Source organism: Trichoplusia ni (genome assembly GCF_003590095.1).
Source record: "Trichoplusia ni isolate ovarian cell line Hi5 chromosome 8 unlocalized genomic scaffold, tn1 tig00000537_group7, whole genome shotgun sequence".
In the NCBI taxonomy this organism is placed as follows: Eukaryota; Metazoa; Arthropoda; class Insecta; order Lepidoptera; family Noctuidae; genus Trichoplusia; species Trichoplusia ni.
In genome coordinates this window covers 4,202-30,494 of record NW_020799648.1, presented here as the reverse complement: position 1 = coordinate 30,494, position 26,293 = coordinate 4,202, and the positions used below count along the sequence as shown (strand labels likewise).

General features: G+C 37.2%; 1 protein-coding gene across 1 annotated transcript; it reads left to right on the top strand.

Annotated features, from left to right (window-relative positions):
- Positions 1-260: 260 nt before the first annotated feature.
- Positions 261-26,293, top strand: LOC113506260 (the record flags this gene model as incomplete). The annotated part of the gene is given in 9 exon segments (XM_026889102.1): positions 261-362; positions 18,728-18,810; positions 19,467-19,610; positions 20,036-20,669; positions 20,999-21,126; positions 21,381-21,788; positions 22,460-22,606; positions 23,398-23,538; positions 24,049-26,293. Coding segments are annotated over 9 exon segments (1,905 nt in total). The 3' UTR covers positions 24,195-26,293.

The following is a 26,293-nucleotide window of genomic DNA, read 5'->3' as shown; positions in this document are numbered from 1 at the left end:
GGTTTACAGAACCTGACAAGAATTCAATGTACCTATGACAAGGCAATAAAAAATAGCAATCTGGGTCCATTTATCAGTTTTAGCAAATTTTTATCCATTCATCGGCCATTTTATATAAATAACGGAATCAGGGCCCTGTATACCTACAACTCCAGAATTAATTGTTTGGACAATATACACGAGTATAGCTATCTTCACTCCTTTTAAAAAGAAAGGTTAAAACCTATATATCATTTTAATACATTTCTCTTTGTTGGCAGCGTGTTGGCGGTAACTGCGGCATCCAAGATGGCGTCCTCTGACGTCACGATCCAAGATGGCGACGGGGCCGCCAAACTGCACCCGTATTTAATAACATTAGTGTAAGTATTACACTTAAAATCATTTTTATGCAATTACGATGCTTACCTAAGTGACGTTTGTGGTGTCAATTTGACTCCACACTAAAATTGTAAATGATAGAGACAGCTTGACGGCTAAAGGCTACATTTTGCTAAGCGTCGATATGTTTTAAGTACCAAACAAAATATATATATCTCTTATTAATTATTTATAAGTACCTCAGTACTTATTATAATATATATTCGTCCGAAAAAAATTGTCATCATCCCTAATGGCCAATGATTCAATCACAAACTTACATTGATTTTCTAACACGTGATTTCGTAAACTATGTTTTATGACCCTATAAAGGCACAGTTTGGCCTCGTTAAGGCCACAAGGCCTTATCAAAGGGCCAGAATGCCAAGGTGACCCACTACTGAACTGCGTTTGATATTATAATCACAATCAAATTTAAAACTGACTAAGATATAATTAATTTTCATGTCCGTTCTCCCATAAAGCGGTGGTGAATGATCCCTAGTAGATGCCCCATCACATTGTAGATTAAAGTTCTCAAAAAGGCCTCTGCACGTTGGACCTGTGTCCCCGTTCATGCCTATAAAAAAGACCGGATTTTCTCATATAGTGTACCCGTGAATGAAAAGTGATACAAATAATAATAGGCAAGCAAACATTTATATTTGTAGAGATAAGATTAAACACTCCATTCCATCTTTCTAACACAATTTAATGATATCAAATAAAAAATTATGTCACATGTGACAGCCACGCCGCCATATTGTTATCTGTGCGACAACACGTGCCTCTGTCAAACTATTAAAAATAAAGACACGTTTCTTTTGCGATAAATATATATTTATAAATACATACCTAGTGTACGCGACGCGACGGCGTTTTTTTGACATGTGGACTCTTACTCTCGTAGGGCAGACTGCCAAGATTTTTAAAGTGTTTTAAAAAGTGAGAAGTTTAATTTGTAGTGTATTTTATTACTATTGTTATTAAATCATGTACTTTGTATACGATTTATTTGTTTTGTCACACCCCTTAAGAAATTGTGAGCGATTTTTTGCAGGTTCAATCCTGTGTCTTTGAGTATGTGACTTGAATGTTTATGAATCGCCGTGACAAGGATTAAATTTCTTAGTCCGGGAGGAGTCGAAAAACTAACATAATTATAATATTTCACAACTTTCACATAACGCCATCTAGTGTCGAAGTAATCAAAGCTTGTATTATGAGTACTAGACAACTGATATACATATATATATTTTTAAATACATACATATTATAGATTAGCTGTTGCCCGCGACTTCGTCCGCGTGGTTAGGAAATATAAGTTATGATATATACCAGCCCTGTTTTTTCCACATTTTCCGTTGTATCTTCGCTCCTATTAGTCGCAGCGTGATCGTATATAGCCTAAAACCTTCCTCGATGAATGGTCTATTCAATACAAAAATATTATTTCAATTTGAACCAGTAGTTCCTGAGATTAGCGCTTTCAAACAAACAAACTCTTCAGCTTTATATATTAGTATAGATTAAATATTAACATGTTAGCTACATTTTTGCTGAATTCCAGTTCAAACATTTAGTAGAAATTCTGCAATATTCTTAAGACTGAGAAAAACTAGCCGGAAATATTTAATAACAGTTTTTGTATGACTTGGAAGGTATCAATGTCAAATTGCGGTCTGTTTGAAAAGAATAATATAGGAAAGAAATACAGAAATACTTCATGAAAACAAAATCAACATTTATATTTTTTTTACGACTCCCGCAGCAAGGAGTTTAGTCCTTCTGTCGCGCTTGTTTCACAAACATACAAGTCTCATGCACAAAGACACCCAGACTCAGCACAAGCATTCGTGGATCACACACATGCTGGTCCTACGCGGTGATCGAACACGTACACGTTGTGCTAATTGGGTTTGTCGTGATGCCCTCAACCAGTCGGCTATCCAGGCAGCTCATCCGACATTATTAAGAGCTAGCTAAGTAGTTAAATGTAGGATCTGCTGCCCATGTTGGTCGCTCTCTTATCAATGGAATAGGGATGACGACAAATTTTTTTGCAGTGTCCGTCTTGTAGTTTTCTGTATAATAATGGATATTATTTGTCCCGCAAACAAAAATTGACCAAATTACAGTGAATAAAACTTACGCGTGACGTCACGATTGTGTATAAATTTTACTCTATCGTTACGTCACAAGCCCCCTCTGTTAAACTTTAAAGCAGTTAATCTTTGTCAATTCTAGTTTTTCTGAAAAAGGAAAAAATACGTGTCTCATACTTTTCAATTATCTAATTGAGAGACTAATTAGATTTTTTCCTTTTATACCCAGTCGTCTTCCCTATGCTACGATAATGAGTGTGATAGGCCAATAATAAATATTACCAGAAAATACCACCCAGCCAAGTGCAGGCGGGTCATGTAGTACCTAAATGAAAGTCAAACAAAAAACACATTTTCTCACAATAGACAATTTTCTAGAAAATTTTGGCAAAGTTCTGAATAGAAACATGTTTGTAATGTTGGCAACTGAATATGCCTCTCATAGAAACTTTCTTTCAATAACAGTTGAGTCATAGCTAAAGTGTATCTTTTTTATTTTGTTGCAAATCTATAACATCTTTGTGTTCTTCGCTTGACATTTATAATTAAAATATACGTCAATCGTTATGTCAATTATTATAATTAATTTTGAATCTGTAGGTCGAGCAAAAGCAGCCATGAGCAATATGAGATTAGGCAAGAGAATAAATGAAACTACCTTTCAAAAAATATATATTTAATATTTGAAGGAGACAATTAACTTTGGACATAAATAAGTTTTTATTTAGCTTTGATACCGATTTTAAAAGAAGAATGGTGAAAAATTTGTCAAGCAGTGGAATCATACGCAAGTTAACAAATCATATTTATTAGAAGAAAAACCGCTTAGCCAAATTTGATGATTTTTATGGGACCAAACGACAGCTACTTCACCTTCAAATATAAAAATAAAATCTGACATTCAAAAAACATTGGTGAATTTTGATGGCCAAAATTACTGCTTTGATCACATCTTCTAATATAGAAAATTCCCGTGTCGCGATGCTAGTTACCGTACTTCTCCGAAACGACTACCGAATTTTACCAAATTTTATAAGCGTATTCAGTAGGTTTTGAGAATCGACTAACATCTATTTTCATACCCCTATGCTTTAAGGGTTGCTCACACTAAAAAAAAATACTTTATTTTTTGGACGAAATTTTTTATTTTTATTTTTTTATAATGCTTACAACTAGAAACAATTTATTAGGCAAAACAACGTTTGCCGGGTTAGCTAGTAACTATATAATGATATGTCAGTTGGTTCACAGAGCAGTATCTAATAACATTGAAAGTGTTTCTATACAAGTATGTCCCTTGCCTTGGGCTCCATAAGCCGGTTAGATTGGACAGATTAACAGATAACTACCAGTTAAGTTAACTTGGTGATGCAAGACGAGGTGTATGAGAAGGAAAAATAAGTTTGTGGCATTATGCTAATGTTATAAACGCAAATGTTTGTAAGTATGGATGTTTGTTACTCTTTGACGCAAAAACCACTGAACGGATTTAGACGAAACTTGGTATACAGATAGTTTATAACCTGGATTAACATATAGGATAGTTTTTATTCCGATTTTGTGTTCTCGTGGGATCATTTTCGATTTATAGATTACCTACAACTAAGTTTTCATTACATTTTTAATGATTCGCGTACCATGGAGTTTATTCTTTCTCGTGTTGCGAGCATTTCTAAAACATTTGATCATTCATCATTGATTGAATACTTATTCTACCCGTATCGCAGCTCCTAAACTGGTTAACCCATTTCGATGCGATTTTTATCATGCAAGACATTTTCCTCGTGGTGTATTTAAACATGTAGGTATTATCAAACTTACTTCAGCTAATCCAAGTCTAATAAAAGTGGAAATAAACACTTGAAAACACAAGATCGATTTCGTGCTGTTGCTACAACAATCCCTACTTCCCTACTAATATTATAAATGCTAAAGTAACTCTGTCTGTGTGTTACGCTTTCACGTCTAAACCACTGAACTGATTTTAATGAAATTTGGTACAGAGATAGAGTTGACCTTGACAAAGAACATAGGATAGTTTCTATCCCGGACTTTTTACAGAAACGCGATATAACCGACATTGACGCGGGCGAAAAGCTAGTACATAATATAGACAAATTACACCCAAACACAAAACAAACAATCGTGCTCATCACACAAACATTTGTCCTGGGTGGGAATCGAACTCACGACCTCCGGTATAGCAGTCAGGGTCGCTAACCACTAGACCACCAGGCCAGTCGTATCTAGGTATATTGCCGTGGTGTCGCCGTGACCCTGACACCGGAGCCAGCAACCGCACGCCTCGTTACGTAATGCTTGCATAATCTGTTGTGATAATCCACTTATTGGACTTGCAGAGTCGGTGTTGGCTCACACTTTTGGCTTTCTATTGCCAAGTTAAATGTTGAGCAAATTGGCCTCTATGTGATGTTGAAGAAGTTGTTTTTGAGAAACTAGCTTTTTCTAACGCAATTAACAAGTATATTATCTATAAAACATTGAAACTAAATTCTATGTAAAATAGTCATATTAAGTAGATAGTGTATCTCCAAAACGACTAGACCGATTTTGATAATATTTTACAAGCAACTGACAATATATGTAGTCAGGACCGTAGAAATTGGCACGAGAAAGGGGAGGCCTATGCCCAGCAGTGGGAGGATAAAGTGGATGATGATGATGATGATGAAACAGTTAACGGGCTAAATATCTAGCTAAAATTATAAATGGCGCCACCTAGTATTTTTTTGACTACCCTTGTATAGGTTTAAAACTGGCCTCTAAAAGATTGCCAGCAACTGGTGATAATAATTGAAATAATTTCCAACTCCTTATGGACAGAAAAAATGAGTAAAACCACGGGGCCTCGCTAGTATTTAATAATACAATTTTAATTTTTACATAATAACCAACATCGCTATATATTAATTACTTAACATAACCTTATGTTATTGTTACAACGAATGACGTTTTCAAGGCTTCCGATAAACCTTAGAAGTTCTAACAACACAGCGCCCTTATTACGATGAAATAAGGTTGATAATCGTGTAAACAACAAACGCCCTTGACTGGTATACGCATTTTGTGAGTTAATCTGATATAAATACGACTTAAGGATTCCTAATTACACTTATGAAATAAAGAGATTACTAACATGTCATCATCCTAGCCTTTTCCCAACTATGTTGTGGTCGGCTTCCAGTCTAATCGGTTTCAGCTAAGTACCAGTGTTGTACAAGGAGCGACTGCCTATCTGACCTCCTCAACCCAGTTACCTGGGCAACACGATACCCTTTCTTTATTGAGCGATATAGTTTGAGTTTAATATGTTTTAGGACACTCACAAATAACGTGGTCTCTGTTAGTAAATGATTTTCAAAATCGGTTTAGTATGTCATGAGATTACCGCCTACAACACAAACTTTACCAAAATAAGTTGCTAAAGCACTTGTGTTATGGAATTCAGATGCAACGAAGGTACCACAAACACTCAGACCCGAGACAATGTAGAAAATGTGAATTTTTACGTTGACCCGACCGGGGATCGAACCCGGGCCTCAGAGCTAGGGACACCTTGAAACCGGTGCGTACGCCACTCGACCACGGAGGTCGTCAAACGTACATTATTCCTATTCAACTTTTTTGTGGTTTCAATAAGTTTAAATAGATAACACAGCTATGCCTATTAACAAATAGGTATCATTACGTCACAAATGACCGTTAAACGAGGACTGGACAGCTGACCCACGACTACCGATAACACGCCATATTGTCAAACAACTGACTCATCTATACTAATATTATAAACGCGAAAGTTTGTGTGTATGTTTGTTCCTCTTTCATGCAAAAACCACTGAATGGGTTTAGACGAAACTTGGTACACAGATAGTTTATAACTAGGGCCCCAATTCTGCTATTTACAACGGCGAATTAATGAAATTTGGCTTAAAATGACAATTTTCGTATTCTGTGTTCTCTTAATTATCTTTCTACACAATTATTGTAAATTCAGTACGGGAAGGTACACTCAAGGTCAATACAATTAACTTCCAATTATTGTATTGCCACTCATTCATGGGCCATTGTAAAATAGCAGAATCGGGGCCCAGGCTTAACACATAGGATCGTTTCTATCTCGATTTCATGTTCCCGTGGGATCATTTATGATTTGAAGACGGCGGGCCCGCGGGTAACATCAGGCAACTGACTGATCACGACTGGGTATAAAAAGAAAAAATCTCATTAGTCCCTCAGTTAGATAATTGAAAAGTATTAGACACGTATTTTTTCCTTTTTCAGAAAAACTAGAATTGACAAAGATTAACTGCTTTAAAGTTTAGGAGAGGGGGCTTGTGACGTAACGATATGGTAAAATTTATACTCAATCGTGACGTCACGCGTAAGTTTCATTCACTGTAATTTGGTCAATTTATGTTTGCGGGACAAATTAAAAAATACGTATCCATTATTATACAAAAAACTACAAGACGGACACTGCCAAAAAAAATTGTCGACATCCCTATTCTTCTGTCTTGTTCCAAGCTATGATGTGTGATAGACAGAGCTAACGTCAAATTGGTCCTATGAATTGAAATGTCAAGTCAAAGTGACGTCACTTGTCAAACCGAACGTCAACTTCGTTAAAGTTTCTGATTTTAATACAATATTACAGTGTCTCTTTATTATTAGGCACAAGAAAATAACTGGTAATGTTTAAATATATTCCTTTGATGTCACAAAAAGAGAGATTAATTTTATTTATATGATGTCAGATAGAGAGATAGATATAAGTGGCGTAGCGTAAGCCCAGTGTGTTACTGTGTTATCATCTAATGCGGTTGCTGAGGAAATCTTTTTTTATTTAATAGAATAGTTTGTTATGAAAACGTGACTTTAATTTGAATTGTTTTTTTTTTTATGTTAATAGTGACCTCTATTAAAGTATACTTGAATACGATTAAAACAGAATCCATGTTATTATAATAGCGGCTTTATACATACTTATGTATTTTTTAATATTTATGATTTGTCTTATTTAAAAAAAAACTGTGGTTCACTGAAATATTCTTAAATTATGTTCGTGTCTGCATCTAGGCTCGACAAATTCAGCTGAGCCCCGTAAGTTACCTCGCGACTGTCTATCTGACAACACAATACATGTTACTGTAACACAGTATCTCATAGTAAGACTGCGTCACAACTGTAATGACATAAGGACTGTCAAAGATGCGCACACTATCAGCTGTTTGACAAAACACAGGTACCTAATATAATCTATTTGGTTAGGTATTTGACCATACGAAAATAATCTTTTAGAGACTTACTTGAAAACTTTAAAAGATTATCGATATTGTTGCCTAGTTACGAAACAAAACGGAGAATATTATTAAATATTTATTAAGTGCATGTTATTATAACTTTATCAGTCTCATTAAATATGAATAAAAGATAATAGCTCTTATAATTGTTTACTAGTTTATACACGCGACTTGCCTGCATTGACACATATTTTGATCTCACAATACGTCATTATTAATTTAATTAACAAATATACTGGTTTACAAACTCCAAGGCAGAAATTCTGCTATTTACAATGGCCGACGAATGAATGGCAATTTGAATAAATATGAAAATATTCTCTCTTAGGCATTTTGACAAAACAATAATTGAAAATTCATTGTATTGAACGTGTGTTCCGCCCCGTACTGAATTCCAATTATTGTGTTGAAAAAATGCTTAAATGAATACGAATAGTGCCAATTTCACCCAATTTCCATTCATTCATTAGCCTTTGCTCTATAGCAGAATTGGGGAAACACTAGGACACACACAATTAACACAGCATTCTATAAGTAAAAGATATTCAAAAACGGTTCAGTAGATCCCGAGATTATCCCTACAAGACAACAAACAGACAGACTTTACATCTTCACAATATTAGTGAGAGATCGATGCCAATTAGTTACAAGAATGCCACGCGTCGTCTATATACAAATATAACACACATTAAGTTATATTCCCCGTGATTTCTATGTAACTTAATTATCTATGTAATTATATACACATAATGATAATGTATTCAATAAATATACTCTGTTACATATTACATAAGCCACGTGCAGGCGGGCGTTGACCCAAAATGGCGGCCATGGCGTCGCGCCAATAAATCATTCATTATTTATTCATTTATAGTTGTATGGAATTGTTGTGTGATGTTGTATGTGTTTTAGGGAGTTTCTTAAATAAGGTTTATAGATTATTTGGATAATTTCGACAAAAAAATGGTTTTTAGATGATGATTTGACATTAATTTGTATCTCGGTAACGCCATATTGGATTTTATAAAAAAAAATGCTGAGTTAAGTATTTTTCTTTAATAGGTATGTTTATTTTATTTTAAACATTATTAAATTTAATATATTTAGTATTCAATGGTATATAGTTGTTTTTGACTCAACAAAAGCATTTTTTTACATTCTTAAACTGTTTTATTACATTCTGAGTTTATATAACTAAAGACTTTAGAATTATAACACTTTAAAAATGAATCTAGTTTGCAAGTATTTTACTAATGTATTGTAAAATATAATTTCGTCGTAGTTCTCACATTAGCGGTGACATTGACCTTGACAAGGTTATGTCAACGAAATGTATTTTATTTTTGGGTGTAACGTACATATTTACATAATATTAGGGAGGCATGTATTTTCGTAATACTTTAGATTTAGTTAAAGTATAAAACAAAACTTAAATGGTTATTGTTTATTAAATGATTATATTATACTAGCTGTTGCCGCTGGCCCACCCGCTACGAATCGAAAATGATCCCACGGGAACATAAAATCGTGATCAAAAATCAAAAAATCCGTTAAGCTAAAACCTTAGGTTAGAACTTATTAAATACCCTAATTTTTAACACTTTATTTTTCACAAAACGTTGTGTTTACGTAATACAGATTAATTTCACAATCCCTTCTTATAATAAGGAAAAACGTTCAAATAATTAGCGAAGTAATGAAAAGTGTAATAATATAATAATTGTCGACCTCCGTGGTCGAGTGGCGTACGCACCGGTTTCAAAGTATCGCTAGCTCTGAGGCTCCGGGTTTGATCCCCGGTCGGGTCAATGTAAAAATTCACATTTCCATATTGTCTCGGGACTGGGTGTTTGTGGTACCTTCGTTGTATCTGAATTCCATAACACAAGTGCTTTAGCAACTTACTTTGGGTTCAGAACAATGTATGTGATGTTGTCCGCATTTTATACTATTACTAGCTGTTGTCCGCATTTTATACTATTACTAGCTGTTGCCCGCGACTTCGTCCGCGTGTTTAGAAGATATAAGTTATGATTTATAATATCTGCCATATCTGATTATAAGGTAATTATTTAGATTTCTATGATCTGCCCTGTTTTTTCCACATTTCCCATTGTATCTTCGCTCCTATTAGTCGCAGCGTGACGGTTTATAGCCTAAAACCTTCCTCGATGAATGGTCTATTCAACACAAAATATTTTTCAATTTGGACCATTAGTTCCTGAGGTTAGCGCGTTAAAAAAAAAAACTAACTCTTCAGCTTTATAAATTAGTATAGAAGTATAGATTATTAATATATTATCGATGATTTATATCGATAGTATACAGTTACATCACTACACGCTGGTGGTAAAACCGGTTATCTTAAACGATACGGTCTTATCAAGGAGACGTCTATTCAAACGCAAGCCTACTCCCGTGACGTCATAGTTAACATAGATAAGCAAAATAACTAGAGCGATAATAATTGATAACGACATACCACGCCAATCCCATTCCGTGTTTCGAAAGGCACGTTCAATTGTGGGTCCCGGCTGCTATTCATACATCTCTGATAGTCGTTACAGATAGTCAGAAGCTTGAAAGTCTCACAACCAGTCTAACCAAGGGGTATCGTGTTGTCCAGGTAACTGGGTTGAGGAGGTCAGATAGGCAGTTCCTCCTTGTAAAACACTGGTACTTAGCTGAAGCCCGTTAGACTGGGAGCCGACCCCAACATAGTTGGGAAAAAGGCTAGGATGATGATGATACCACGCCAAACCCATTTGCGCGGCGAAGTTCCCCGCAGATGACAAACATTTGTGTAAGTCTGGGTGTCTTTGTGCATGTGACCTGAATGTTTGTGAAACCCAAGACACGAGGATTAAATTCCTTAGTACAATAAAACAATATAGTTTAATTCAATATTATCTGGTATCAACACATTTTTTGTAGGAAGTCAGTCACCATGACAGTTACAAAAATAATCAGAGTCATAGATAAATAAAGGAAACAAAAATGCAAAACGTGTTTCACAGACTGATGGTCTAGTGGTAAATGGTTCTGACTGCTGTACCGGAGGTCGTGGGTTCGATTCCCAATCAGAAAAAATGTTTGTATGATGAGCACGATCATTCGTTCTGTGTCTGAGTGTAATTTATCTATATTATGTATGTATTTAGAAATATATAAGTATGTTTGTCAGTTGTCTAGTACTCATAATACAAGTTTTGCTTAGTTTGACACTAGATGGCGTTGTGTGAAAGTTGTGGAATATTATATATTACTAGCTGACCCAGCAAACGTTGTTTTGCGGATTTTTTTTTTCTAGTTGTATGTATTTTTAATGCCACATTATAAAAAAAATAAAAACAAACAATTTCGTCCAAAATATAAAATATTTTTTTTTTAGTGTGAATGTCCCTTATCACTTAGGGGTATGAAAAATAGATGTTGTTCTATTCTCAGACCTACCCAATATGTATACAAATCGGTCGAACCGTTTCGGAGGAGTACGGTTACTAACATCGTGACACGGGAATTTTATATATTAGATTATAATTATATTATAGCACAAAACTCGGTGGACGCATCAACAACAATAGCAATCATTCAAATGTATGAAAATGACTTTTCCTTTCAATAAGTCAAGTGACTATGATCTGTCAACTCCATACAATTTTTTTCACAGTGGTTTCTTAGGTTTACGCGAATGTTAGACATTGAAATGAAACTACTCTTACGGATTTATCGTTAATTAAAATAGGAATTAGTAGGAATAGGAACGAGAAACATCTTATGTCAAAACGAACGACATCTCAGTCTGCCCGTGACCATGATACCTGCAAAGGTTTCGAAACGTCGGGAACTAAAATCTAAAATTAAACCGCGATAAAATCCGTAAAAGTAGTTTCATTTCAATTCTTTTTTTCACGTTTTATTTCAAAACGTAATCGCTTAGTGATTAATTTCTTTTAGTTTAAATACAGTAAGATAATAATGTTAAGTGATAATGTTTTCTATTGCGTGATATTTGTGATAAGATAAACCTATTGCGGACATAGAATAGATGTTCTTTAACAACTAATAGGAAAATTACTGTGACGACCTTCACTGTCATTTTTATCAAGAAAGAAATACTAAAAGAAAGGTACTAGATTAAATGACTTTAAGGCGGTGTATCAGTAACACAATAATGAGGCTGAAGTGAAGCTGGGCAGGCCACTTGGCCAGACGAAGTAATGGCAGGTGGACTAAGGCGGTGACAGAACGGTGGCCAAGACAAGGCAAAAGAAGCGTCGCTCGTCGGGAGCAAGATGGGTCGATGACATTATAAAGGTCTCGGGTCGAGTCTGGATGAGGCTGGCACAGGACCGTTGACATTGGCACGAGAAAGGGGAGGCCTATGCCCAGCAGTGGGAGGATAAAGGCTGTGGATGATGATGATGATGAAGGCGGTGTTTTTGAGATAACATTTAGTCTATGACACTCACAAATCACGTTACTTTCTATTAGTAAAAGTTAAATCGAAATCGGTTCAGTAGATCCTGAGAATTACGTCCTATAACGTCACAAACTCACAAAATTTTATCTTTTTATAATATTGGAATACATTTTCTTGTGTACATGCCTGTATGGTATTGACTTTTCAGTTTCACAATACAATTTTATTTTTCAGTTAACACAGGTGTTACAACAAAATTCTTAATTTTTAAAATACAATAAGTATTTAAACAAAAGCGAACGTTTGTCCGTTTTGGAAGATTTGTGATACACGTGTAAAATAATTTACTACTTAATTGGTTGGTTGGTTTGTCTAATTATTTAGATGTATATTTGTCGGTACTTTATAGCACCAAGTGACAGATTACGAGCCACTTATCATTGAAGCAAACTCAAATCACTTTTAATTACGATGTGGTAAATTATTAGTATTCATATCCACTACCCTTTTGACTTTACTTTTCTACCATTGAATAATATATATTTTAAGTTGTTTTAATATTTTTCAACACGCCTTTATTAGCTTCACTTGCAACTAAGAAAGAAAATCTTGGAATTATAATTTGACTCACTTTCCTACCTTGCATTAGGATGACATTCTGCACACTCTCTGAGTTCAGATGACAATACATGGCTAGCTTAGAAACGTCATTACAAATCCAATATGGCCTCCGCAAGATGGCGGACTGGCTGTTTGAAATCCACCCCATTATATATAACGAGAAAAATAGTCAAAATGTTTTTTTTAATCTAATATATTTAATTATTATTCCTTACTAGCTGTTGCCCGCGACTTCGTCCTCGTGGCGTGGGTAGAAGATATAAGTTGTGATTTATACCTGCCCTATTTTTTCACATTTTCCATTGTATCTTCGCTCCTATTAGTCGCAGCGTGATGGCCTAAAGCCTTCCTCGTTGAATGGTCTTTTCAACACAACAATATTTTTTCAATTTGGACCAGTAGTTCCTGAGATTAGCGCGTTCAAACAAACAAACAAACAAACTCTTCAGCTTTATATATTAGTAATTATTAGTAAGTATTAGTATAGAAGTATAGATGACATTTAGTTTTAAATGAGTCACGTGATTTTGACCTGTCATCTCCATACAAATAACGAAACTGTTTTCTATTGACCTTAGAAATTATATAATATAAATGTTATGTATTTGGATAAAGAGCCTGCTTTAAGAGTAGAATTCAGACTTTATATCAGCTAATAGATTGTTTTTATTACACCGAAAAGTGACTAGATTTTTTAAGGTTGAGTTCGATTTCTTTTTGACAGTCCCAATAACACCTGTCTTACAGTTTAGTTAGTTCTATACACTTAGTAAAAGACCTTTCATCACTCCATAATATACTGTTTACTATACAGAATTAAACAATATAACTTTAAACAGCATATCGCTATGTATGTATCGGCATATCTCTACTTTTGGAAAACTTAGGAGTGGTAAATACGTCAGCATGACGACCATTCAAAAATAAAAAATAGACTAAAAAAATCTAAAACCCCACGTTTTAATATGTCACTCCATTCAAATATTATCATAATCGGTCCATCCATTTTTATATTTCTAAATTGCATTGTCGTCGGGTTTGAAGCTACCCTGAAAATTTCAGCCTGCTAGCTTATCGGGAAGTGCCTCAAAATTGAGTTGCAAAAATCTAGACAAGAAAGTGAGTGTATAAACATGGAAAAACTATTAGTTATTTAGACTATTTATTAAAATACATCAAATAAAGAAGTATCTCTATACATTATCGATATAGTGTCACATCGGCAGTAGGTCTGGTTGACCTTCGCATCCTCGGCACGCGCGCGCTGCACACCGCACAAGCAATATAGCCAGCTGTCATACTTGTAGGTACGAGAAGATAACAAGCTGTGTGATTCATATACTAAGGACATGGTTTTAATGATTATAAATGGTTTTAATTTTGCTTTGATAAAAAGGAAAGTAAAGGATATAATTATTGTGTCGCGGGGGGTTTTGCAAACATACAAATCACATGCGTAAAGACACCCAGACTCAGGACAAGCATTGGGTCACACAAACGCTTGTCCTTTGCGGGGTTAGGGGTGAGGCGACAAGACGCACGCTGTTGGTTTGGTGTGGTGACCTCAACAGCAGGGCTATCCGTGCATAACATTCTGCAATACCAGCCTTTACACGTCCCAGTGATGGGCACAGGCCGCTCTCTTATATTATTGAGCATTGATCACCACGCTAGTTTAAAACGGTTGTTATAAATACTGAGATTTTTTTATATCCAGTTTTCCTCGAGTTTGTCCGAAATGGTCAACGCGGCATTGCATACAAAGGATAAAGAAAGGAAAATTTGTGACTTTTAGTCAGTAAAGTCTATTTCCTCAAGTTGTTTTCATTCATAGTTTGTCAGTGGTGACTTTGAAAAATTACGAATAACACATACCTGGACCGATAAATAAAAGACTTATTATCTTTCAAATTCTTCGAAATGGTAAGAGATCGGAGGCAGATCATCGGCGCCAAATACTACCCTTTTTAGGGTTCCGTACCTCAAAAGGAAAAAACGGAACCCTTATAGGATCACTTTGTTGTCCGTCTGTCCGTCCGTCTGTCCGTCCGTCCGTCCGTCCGTCTGTCAAGACCCTTTTTCTCGGGAACGCGTGGAGGTATGAAGCTGAAATTTATATCAATTACTCAGGTCTACTGTCCCTTGAAGCTGTGAAAAAATCAAACTTCTAAGCCAACGCAATCAAAAGATACAGCCGTTTATGCCGCAAATTTTCGACACTTGCAAGGGAATCAAAACCTACAGGGTGCTTCCCGTGAACTCAGAATCTTGAAATTTGGTACGAAGCAACGTCTTATAGCATAGATAAAGGAAAAATTACAAAAACCATAAATTTTTAGTTAAATCACATAATATATTTTTTTTTAATAATTTTAAACTTACTACCTATTTCCTCATAAACACGTAGAGGTATTAAATTGAAATTCATACAAAATACTCAGGTCTATAATACCTTTAAGCTGTAACAAAATCAAACTTCTATGTCAACGCAATCAAAAGAAACAGCAATTTAAGCTGCATATTTTGAAACGCGCGAGTACTCGCAAGGGAATCAAAACCTAAAGGGTACTTCCAGTCGACCTAGAATCTTGAAATTTGGCATGAAGCAACGTTTTACAATCGAGTCATATATATTTATATGACTCGATTGTCGTAATGAACGAACTTTGTAAACCTTGCATGTTTGTACGGAACCCTCGGTGCGCGAGTCCGACTCGCACTTGGCCGGTTTTTTTTGTTAAGGCGGCGGAATCCTCATGGACACCCACTCCCTCGGGGGAGGAAATGGGTAGTGTCAGACTCTTACTGACTAAACCTGAACCGCCGTGCTACGTCATCCGCGCTTTTGGGTCGGTTTATGGCAATGCGTTGCAATCCTTCATACAGATGCTGACCACGACCCTCAGATATGAGGAACCGTTGAAGAAGAAGACTTTACTCGTACTTTGCCAGCGTTGGGATCGAACCTGTACTTCGTGAAAACAAAAGTCACCACTATAACCTGAACGTCTATTCGTTGGAAACTTGTCGACACAAACGCGACCGGACACAATATTGATACATCCGCGTCCGTACGGTATTCAGAACAATCACGTTTACAAAACATTGACACAAACATACACAATGACTAGCTGTTGTCATATCAGATAACAAAATAGGAGCGACACCTAGTGTAGTGGAAACATACCAAACCGTTCCTATGTACTTATTTAGTTAATATAGCTGTTGCCCGCGACTTCGTCCGCGCAGTTAGAAGATATAAGTTATGATTTGTATGTTCCCTGTTTTTCACATTTTCCATTGTATCTTTGCTCCTATTAGTCGCAGCGTGATGGTTTATAGCCTAAAACCTTCTATTCAACACAAAAATATTTTTTCAATTTGAACCAGTAGTTCCTTAGATAAGCGTGTTCAAACAAACAAACTCTTCAGTGTTATATATTAGTATAGAGTATAGATTTAATTTAAAAAAATCTCGCGTTTTTCGTGATGAATAAAATTTGCACTTTTTAATAACACTGCGCGGGTTTTCCCACGTTTTTATACACTCACTTTCTTGTTTGTTTGTCGTTCCGGTTGGATTTTCGCAACTCAATTTTGAGGCACTTCCCGATAAGCTAGCAGGCTGAAATTTTATGGTAGCTTCAAACCCGATGACAATGCAATTTACAACTGTAAAAACGACTGGACCGATATTTATAAAATTGGAATGGAGTGCCATTGAAAATCATGATTATTTAGATTTTTTACATCTATATTTATTTACTTTTAAACTTCCAACGACCACCTACATACTTATAAACGAAATTTCTGCCTAATAAATAAATAAATGCGACTTAAAATGTAATATAACAATCTCCTATTACAATGTCACATTGTATCTTGCATTAATGTCACAAATAGCTTTAATGCGAAGTTGAAGGTTTAAGAAGCCTCATCAGTGAGTGCAGCCAGCACTTGTGAGGCGCGTGATAACTAGGGGGGGGGGGTCATACGTCACTGTAATGACGTAACGATACAAACACGAGTGAGACTTGAACATGTAGTATTAGACGCTGAAGGTAAATAAGGGGTGTTGTAATTTTGAGTTTGTGTGTCTGTGTCATTGATGGTGCTTGAAAGATGTTAATTTTTAAATGGAATATTGCTTTTGAAGTGAAACTCCTAAGAGTTAAATTTTAGTTTTAGATTTGTATAAATATAAACAAGACTTATGAATAAGTTCGCCAAAGAAGTTTCACTTCTGACAGGTGTACTTTGTGCGCATTTTTTTTTGTAAGGAGGCTTGTTGGTTTGATACATGATGATGGTAGGTATTCTTGCTTATTGCGTGGCTTATTTTAGCAAACTGTTCAAATATTGTTAGACATATCCTGGCGGCACAAAGAGGTTGAACCACCACATTAAAATTTAATTTATTGTCATAGTGGCAGCAGCAACAAAAATATCAGTCTAGCTACCATGGCTTATAAGATATACCCTTGGTGAGAGAGACAGACAGACATCGGAGATTAAGTAATAGATAGACATCTTGCTTTTATACTCCATAAATATGTAACCTAATAACATCTACCTAACTTTAAAATCTTCGAAACCCACTAGAAACAATTTAAAAAGGCCTACCACACGCCTCACAAACAGGTTATAATCCGCTCCACCTACACAATAAGAGATGACAACTGTACTACCCAACAAGCACAAACTCTTAAAATAATATTAGAACAGTTGTAGAAACGGGACAGCGCTATACATGGCGAATAGTGGCTTCTCTCTCCCACACTGACAATAATATTACTTTAAGATGTAGTAGTAGGGAGGATAGGTCACGCGGGCGTCAGTCAGGTAACGATTGTAAATGATGTGGCGTTGAATGTGGAGAGGGAGGTGGAAGTGGCAGACACGCTGTGAGTGTGGCACTGTTAGGAGATGTAGATCAGCTTTACTGTAGATGTGTGACTGATTTGAAATTTTTGTTTTCTTTTGTTCTGACAACGTTTTTGTTTATCAAAATGAAAGTAAAAATTAAATTGGTAGTTTATTTATTTATTTAGTTCGGGACATAAAACATATAATTAGTAACATGCTAGAGAAAATACAAAAAAAGTCCTTAAAACTACATTCAGAAACATTTAACATAAGAATAAGAGAACAAGGAAAGAATCAGAAAGCAAATTAACAAATTGGTTAATTTAGGCAAGAAATATCGTGCAAATTGCAGTGCATTTACAGTCACATTTCCTACAATACCAGCCTTTAGAAGTCCTACAACTCGAGACAACTATCTTCTCATATTTTTTATGACACTGATTTCATGACTGCCGGGCACTTCCCCCGACTCCTATGTTCTGCGCAGTGGGACCTCACAATTGATGTTATTGAGAGCGCGTGTCGCTCTCGCGCTCCACTCACAATTGATTTGAACAGAGATCGTTAGTGGTAAACTGTGTGACGTGAATACTTGGCAAAACTGGACACTGGGGAAATATTGAGAAATTTTATAATGTCTTTTTTATGGTTATCGTGGAATTGGGAAACAGGGTTTGAAGTTAGCTGTAGGCTTTTGACGTGGTTTGACACACTGATACATTTTCAGGGGTGCCATCATCACGATGTTTTCTATAGCCGCTTTTTATTGGTAACAGGCCCAGGAACTCACATAGGTGCGAACTTGTATTCGAACCTACGACCTTTTGCAGTCCAGCATATAGTCCACATTCATATAGCTAGGCTTTGATTGTTTACTTAATTTATGTATCTTCCAAAAACGGCGTTAGCAAATACAGCGAACTGTAAAATTACATACTTTAATAAATATTACAAGCATTTTGACCACAACTGTTTTCAAACATATTTCCATATGTTCATATACTACAACCACTTGTCCCTGTTGCCCGCAGACGTTGGATGGTGTCCTGCGTGTGGAGCACCGCCTCCGTGCTGCTGCACCGCCTGCTGACCGCGCCGCTGCCCGCCGTCACCGGTATGAGATATAAACTTACTACATCATTCAATAGTCCCTTTTGGTGAAATGCCAGGAATCTACACTGGGGTTTCTCCAGTTTGGTGAAGGCAAAGAATCTTCCTGCTTCTTTATGCTAATGTTTGCTGGAACTTTTATCAAAGTGGGCAATAAGTGTTTGCGCGGATAGCCGAGTGGTTGAGGTCACCGAGCCAAACCTACAGAGCGCGACGACTCTCGGGTTTGATCCCCACGTAGGACTAGTATTTGTGTGATCCACGAATGCTTGTCCTGAGTCTGGATATCTTTGTCCATTTGAGCTGAATGTTTGTGAAACCCAAGACACAAAGGTGAAATTAATGCGGGTATAGTTAAAAAAATGAGTGACCTAACCAGTTTGTCAAAATATACATATGAACATTATCTGTGTGGTAATAGAAGAAGCTGCAATGCCTTTAGACTTAAATTCATACTCATGATTGCTTCTCTTTTCCGGTAACAAATAATAATTATCTTTTCACCCAGCATCAGAAAATATTCTCCTTTCGCAGGTCTGCTGGAAGAGATTTCTTATAGAAATAAGCAGTACCTTTGTATATTTATTTTCATATCTCATATTTATGTGGATTTTCTGTGTACATAAATTGTTAAATAAATAAAAACACCCATTCCCCCAGCGTCCCGCCAGACGGCGCGTCCCTCACCGAAGCCCCGCTCCGCTGGCACTGCGCACCTGCACCCCGAGCCGCTCGTGGAGTGCGTCACGCTGCACACGCCGCGCACGCACTCGCTCGACGTCATCTTCGTACACGGACTGTACGGTGAGCGAGATAGATAGACAGGACTTTATAGAACACCACAGCAGTGTAGATGATAGTAAAATCTAAAATGAGGGTAATTGGTGCTCATAATTGGTAACAGTGATGTTTCCGAGCGATGTGAGACCAACAGTGGAGGGCACCTTTTGATTGGAGGACAGTCAAATGTATCCAGAAAATGTCGAAAATATGTATAAATAATCGGTCTTAGTAAGTAGGAAGAGAAATAGGCCTCCATCCATAATATACATTATTTATCCAAAGGATCATCGTTCTTGGTTCATAAAGTTTTGACCAAAAAAGGAAATCGTGATATGGCACAGCAGTATGATTACAATTTATGATAGTTTTTGTTCTTTTATAAGAATCAAAGTAATCAACACACATTCTTACATTACTACTACAAATTTCAACATTTTCCATTCCAGGATCCCTGGGCAACACGTGGCGTCAAGGCGACTGGCGCACCAAATACAAGCTCGACCCGACCAAGGTGCCTCTCAGGGAGCACAGCGCGCCCTGCAGCTGCGAGCACCGCGACCAGCCCCAGTACAGCCTGCAGCAAGTCTACTACGAGACCAACATCGAGGAAAACAAGAACATATCCTTCAGCCAGTTCAATGGTTGCTTCCAAAAGATCCTTCCAAATGAAAACGCTCTCATCACGGAGAACTTCTACAACAATACCTTACTAGATGTCGATAATTACGAAACCCAAGCGCAGTTCGTGAGCGAACTCTTCAAGAACGATTGTGATAACCGCTGTGATCTGAACACCGTCAACTGTAGCGTCGAGGATGGTATTAAATGTAACTACAGCGAGAAGTGCAGCGATGACAAGTGTAGGTGTTTGAATGAGAAGTGCAAGTTGAGCGAGTGTCGGTGCAAGAAGCGCGCGGAGCCGTGCGAGGCGGGCTGCGGCTGCGTGTGCGACGACTGCTACTCGCCGTGCTGGCCGCGAGACTGGATCAAAGAGGATTTCCCCGAAGCTCGGGTCATATCCATCAATTATACGAGTGACCCGTATCTCTGGAGGCCGCTGTGGGTCAAGGGGAATAAGAGGTAAGACTTATTCGAAAGTTGGTTTTAGCTAAAGCGTTTGAGTTTGTTAATCACGAGAGTTTTATAGGAAAATTTGAATATTTTACTGATAAATCATTATAACAATTTATTCAAGTTGAACATAGTTTAGTTTAGTTGAATACGGGTTCATCAAATGAAGCTATGCGCTTCTTCAGTTTAGTTAAAAATTGTGTTCCACAGGGTACTATACTAAGACCACTTCTATTATCCTCACAATAATGCAATGTTTTATACGGTTTTACATTTTTGACCATTCACTTTTTACAATATAGTCTACCTATACAGTAATATATTATGAATGTTTCCAGACTGCGGCTTCACGAGCGCGCGGAGCAGATGATTGAGCAGCTGCTGGCGCTGGGCGTGGGCGAGCGTCCCGTCGTGTGGGTGGGGCACTCTAAGGGTGGGCTCTTCATCAAGCAAATATACTGCGAAGGTAAGACAACAGTATTGAATCTGCAATTGCAGTTTATGTGATTCACGAATGCTTACGTCCTGGTCTGGGTGTCTCTGTGCACGTGATTTGAATATTTTGAAATCCCCCGCGACACAGGGATTACGTTCCTTAATGCGGAAGTCGTTATAAAAAAATATCTAGTCTTAAAATATGGGATTGTAAATTTTAATGGACTGTATAATATATTGAACAGGACACCGTCACTTGTCATGATAAACCTCCTTTTGTTTCAGCTTACGAAGCCCACTTGAAACTAGAGAAGAACAAAACCGAAGGACAAAATAACATAAACAATAACACAGACCAAAGCAATAGACAATATAACATAGCGAATACCATAGACAATAAATACAAAAGCTTTAACGATAAATACGAAGAGACCAACGAGAAACACTTCGCAAATAACTTTATGAACGATGACTTTTGTACAAAAAATAATAATAATTTAAGGTCTTTAAGGAATATTGATGAAATGAATGAAATACGCAATAATAATAATAGTGGGGATAACAATGTTGGTTGCCATGGTAACGGCGTTGTGAGGGACGCTGGTGGTGAGGCGAGATGTGAGGAGGAGAGCGCGGATGTGAGGGAGGGGGCTGGTGACGAGACCAGCTGTGATGTGTCTTCAAGTAACAAAGGTGAGGTTTAGTTAGATAGGATATTCGTTATTGTAGTCCATAGAATCACAGGAATGAAATTAATAACCGACGGTGAAGGGTACAATGGTTAAATGAACGTATAATAGTGATATTATTAAAATGTCTATTCGTCTATTGTTGGGGCGTAACTCCCAACAGTGATTTGTTATGTTGATGTTGTAAAACAAAAATGTTATGTTAAATGTTTTGTTGAATGAGTAGACAACTGATTCGTATAAAAGGTTTATTGCTACTGAAAATTAACATGTTGTTGGGTAATAATAAAACATAATATAATCACGTAAAACAGCAACGTTTCACTTTAAGTAGAACAAGTGAGTTAGGTTCAATGTACAGCGTAGCTCGTACATCTATACTTTCAATTTTGTAGAAACTACCGACTTATAATAAAGTTGTTGTAAATAAACCAGTTAATCTTTTTTAAGTAAGTTCTTACATCGTAAATGGCGGTAAATGCCATTATTTTTTGTGAAACTTTATTCAATTCGATTCAGGCTGTATAGAATCTAAAACCAGATGCGATACTTATAAAAGTTAAATCTTAAGTATATTGTTCTAATCATGATGGTGCCTACACCTAGCACCGTCCCTAGTCTTCTCGTATTGATCTTCCTGGACTCCTTCGCTACTCACGTGTGCGCTCGTTGCAGAGGACATGTCCCTGTCGCGGCGCGCGTCGCTGTGGCGCTCGAGCTGCGGCTTCATGTTCTACTCGGTGCCGCACCGCGGGTCCCCGCTCGCGCACATCAAGACGCCCATCACCACGCGCAGCATCGAACTGCTCGAGATCGCTAAAGGTCAGCCCATTCACTTGCTAAGTATGGACTCCCTTATTATACTTATTTAAGGGTATATGATACAAACCCATTCAGAGCCAGCCTACTCCTTTCCCGTGGTATGGTAGTTTTAAGGTTAGCCGGAACGAAGCTGCTAGAAGATGTCGAATAAGAGAATTAGAAATAAATACTCTGGCTGTGGATGTGTTAAATGTAATTTTAGCCAAACCAATGTCACCGGAGGCTAAGCTGGTTTTAAATGCATTACTGAATTAGTATTTATTTAAGGTTAGGTTGTGATGGAACCGGATTAATATATTGTTAAAGGTTCCTTAAAATAAATAAATGAAAAAAAAAGTATGGAGTAAGAATAGAGGCAATGCTGCTCTTGTCCAGCTAATACTGGTAAGTAAAAGGGTTTCCTTCTAGGTTCTGTACTGTGTCCCCTACGTAAACGTAATTTGGTTAGGTTAGTTTTCTGATAAAGACAACTGAATATAGTAATATCATGTAGTATTGCCATTCCTTATCAAGTAAATTTGTCTAAAAATGAGGAAATCTTCTGGGGTTTAAGTCATAACATCAAGCTACTTTGTCCAAACTACTCTTAAGGTTTATCAGCAGCTGACTCTGGTTCATTTGTGAAGTTGTTGTTGTTGTACAAAATGTAAAAGTTTGAACCACCTCAAGCCTCACGTGGTTTACACACCCTTGAAAAAGGTGTCCTGGTGTGCTCACGATGTTTCCGTTCCTTCAATGCTCTTGACTCTGGTTCATTCGTGCAGTATAAACCCCTGTGTGTCTGCCCGCAGACTGCCCGCTGGTCCTGGGCCTGCAGTCGTCCTGGCTGGCGGCGGCCCGCGCGGCCCGGCCCGCTGTGCGCTCGCTGGTGGAGACTCGCCGCACGCTCATGTCCGTGCTGTGGCTCACCATCGTCAGCGAGGACTCCGCAGGTAATGTGGCATTCTCTCAATACTCAATCATTTATTGCGTTCCATAATGTACATCAAGATCTTAAAATATAATAATATAGAACCATTCTGGACCCTGTCGGGCACAGCAATATCTAGGATATTAAAGTATTAGATCCAGAATATTTTCTACTTCTTTTTGTGTCCAAGCCATTCTTGATATTTATTAGTTCTTGAGCCAAAATTACACTCTTTGGGCTTAAAAATCAAGTTTGCTACCATCGATTTGGAAAACCTTCGGGGCTCTAGTATCACAAGTTGTTCTTTTCTTAGTTACCCTGAGTATCAGTCTTGTCTACCATCATCATCCTACCCTTTTCCTAACTATGTCGAGGTCCGCTTACAGTCTAACCAGATGAAGCTAAGTACCAATGTTTTTCAATGAGTGACAATCTCTCTGACCTCCTTCACCTAGTTACCTGGGCAAAAATGACCCCTTACAAATGTTAAGTGTTGTTGTTCCTGCTGTTATATCATGTGGTATGCCTGCAGACGCGGGCGTGGGCTCGCTGGCGGGCGTGTCGGTGGACCACCGCGAGATCTGCAAGCCGGCGGGGCGCGCCTGTCCGCTGTACCGCGAGCTCGCGCGCCTCGTCACCGACGCCTTGCACACCACGCGCTGCGCCCGCCCGCGCTAGCGACCTCTACTGACCACACAGACAAACTGACCAAACTTTACTGCTGCGCGTCGGTTTCCTCAATGCTGAGGGTCGTGACCACCTCGTGGGTACGTTGTACAGCGTATAATTTTCCGCCACCTATTTCTATCTGCCGCCGAGTGGAGAGCATCGTGTATTATGTGTAAACTTTACTACATGACCTGAATTATGTTGACTTTATGCTACAACGCCATCTAGTGGTGTAATTATAAAACTAAAGTTACCAAAATAAAGTTGATGTTAAGAATATTTGAATGCGAAAATACCTGAATAATGTAATAAATTGACAATTTAAAAGGTTTATAAGTGAGAGAAGTTCGTTCCGTGACTTGTCCGATTGCATTTTATGTATTTAACGTAACTGAATAAAGACATGTTTAGTACCTCCGTCGAGACATAGATGTCGTTGTTACTAGTTTTGTGTGGTTACTATAGCTGACAATAGATGGCGTGCATTTGTATTGAAACCATTAAAATATTTCTATTATAGTTTTGGCTAGCGAGAGAGGTCTCGAATAAACTCCCCAAGTACGTTACTGATATTTTTCTTCCAGAAAAATATTCAGCGGTGGCTTATTATGGGACCGAATGTGTGTAAGATACGAATATTATAAGATTGTTATAAACGAATGAGAAACGATTGCGAATTAATGAATGAACTATTGAACGAGTTTCTGCTGTATTCAAGAACGACGCTTAGCAAATACTGTCCCTAATATGATGTCGTGTTGTTGTCAGTGAAAATTTTTTATTTTCTTTACATAAAGTCACATTAGGTTTTTAAACTCTAACAAGTTGCACATAACTTGTCAGAGTTTACACACCTAATGTGACTTTACACACCCTTGACAAATCAGGTGGTCTGGTTTTCTCACGGGGTTTCCTTCCTTCAACATTTTGTAGCAGGTAATAATTATGACTTCGAAAAAACATTGATGCGTGAGATTTGAATCTACGACATTCGACACTCGGACATTTTAGAATATGACTTGTAGAAGTGTCGTTCTTGTATGCAGTCGTTAGTTTAGACCACGAGTAAGAAGATATAGTAACTAGTTTAAGCTGAGTTCCTAGGTTAGGACGTGTGATGAACAAACTAAATACTTTGAGTAAAAACTGTGATAGACCAAGTTGCCAAAAGTTGTTGAAAAATGTTGAAATATTCCACAAATATAATGTAATCTGTTAAAGTCCGTGTGATATATAAATATAGATATAGTTTTTAGACTTGCTGCTCATTTTAATGTTGTATGACATCTTTAATTTGTATTTAAAATGATATATTTTTGTAACGATTTTTTAAAAGCTAGGTAAACAATGGCTCATGAATTTTAGATTGCTATTCCTGATAAATTGCTAAGAATCCGAACAATAGTTATATTAATCGGTAATGGCGTAATCTAGATGTCAAAAGCAGTGTTCAAAACGGCTTGCAATAGCAATGTACTGCGCCGTATCTGCTATTTATAATGGCCGATGTATGAATGAATTGGATTCAATTTGAAATTATTCCTATTCTCTTAAGCATTTTGCTAACACAATAATTGAAAATTCTTTGTAATATCCGTGACTTTTAAACCCCGTACTGAATTTTCAATTTATGTGTAAGAAAATTGCTTATAATAATACGAATATTGACAATTTATTCATCGGCCATTGTAATTAGCAAAATTGTGGCCTTGTCAATGTTTGTCATAAGATGGCGGCCAGTCTGACAGCAAGCCACGGGGACTATAGGTGAACGCTAGTTGTGTGTACAATATAAAATATTCCATCTCTATCGTAACGTGCAATATTAATAAATAATTTCTATTATTCCATTTTTCAGTTCTGCTGTATTCGAGATGAATCAACTTACTTTGACTTTACACTGTTCCTAAATGACACAACGGTTTTCGATAAAACGTTGAAGAACGCTAACAGGTTAGCTTCGTGGACGACTCTCGTTGAGTCGCAAACTGCTTCGCAATCCCGATAAATTCACATAACTAGGCCATTGTATCATCCCTACTAATATTATAAATGCGAAAGTAACTTAGTCTGTCTGTTACGCTTTCACGTCTAAACTACTGAACGGA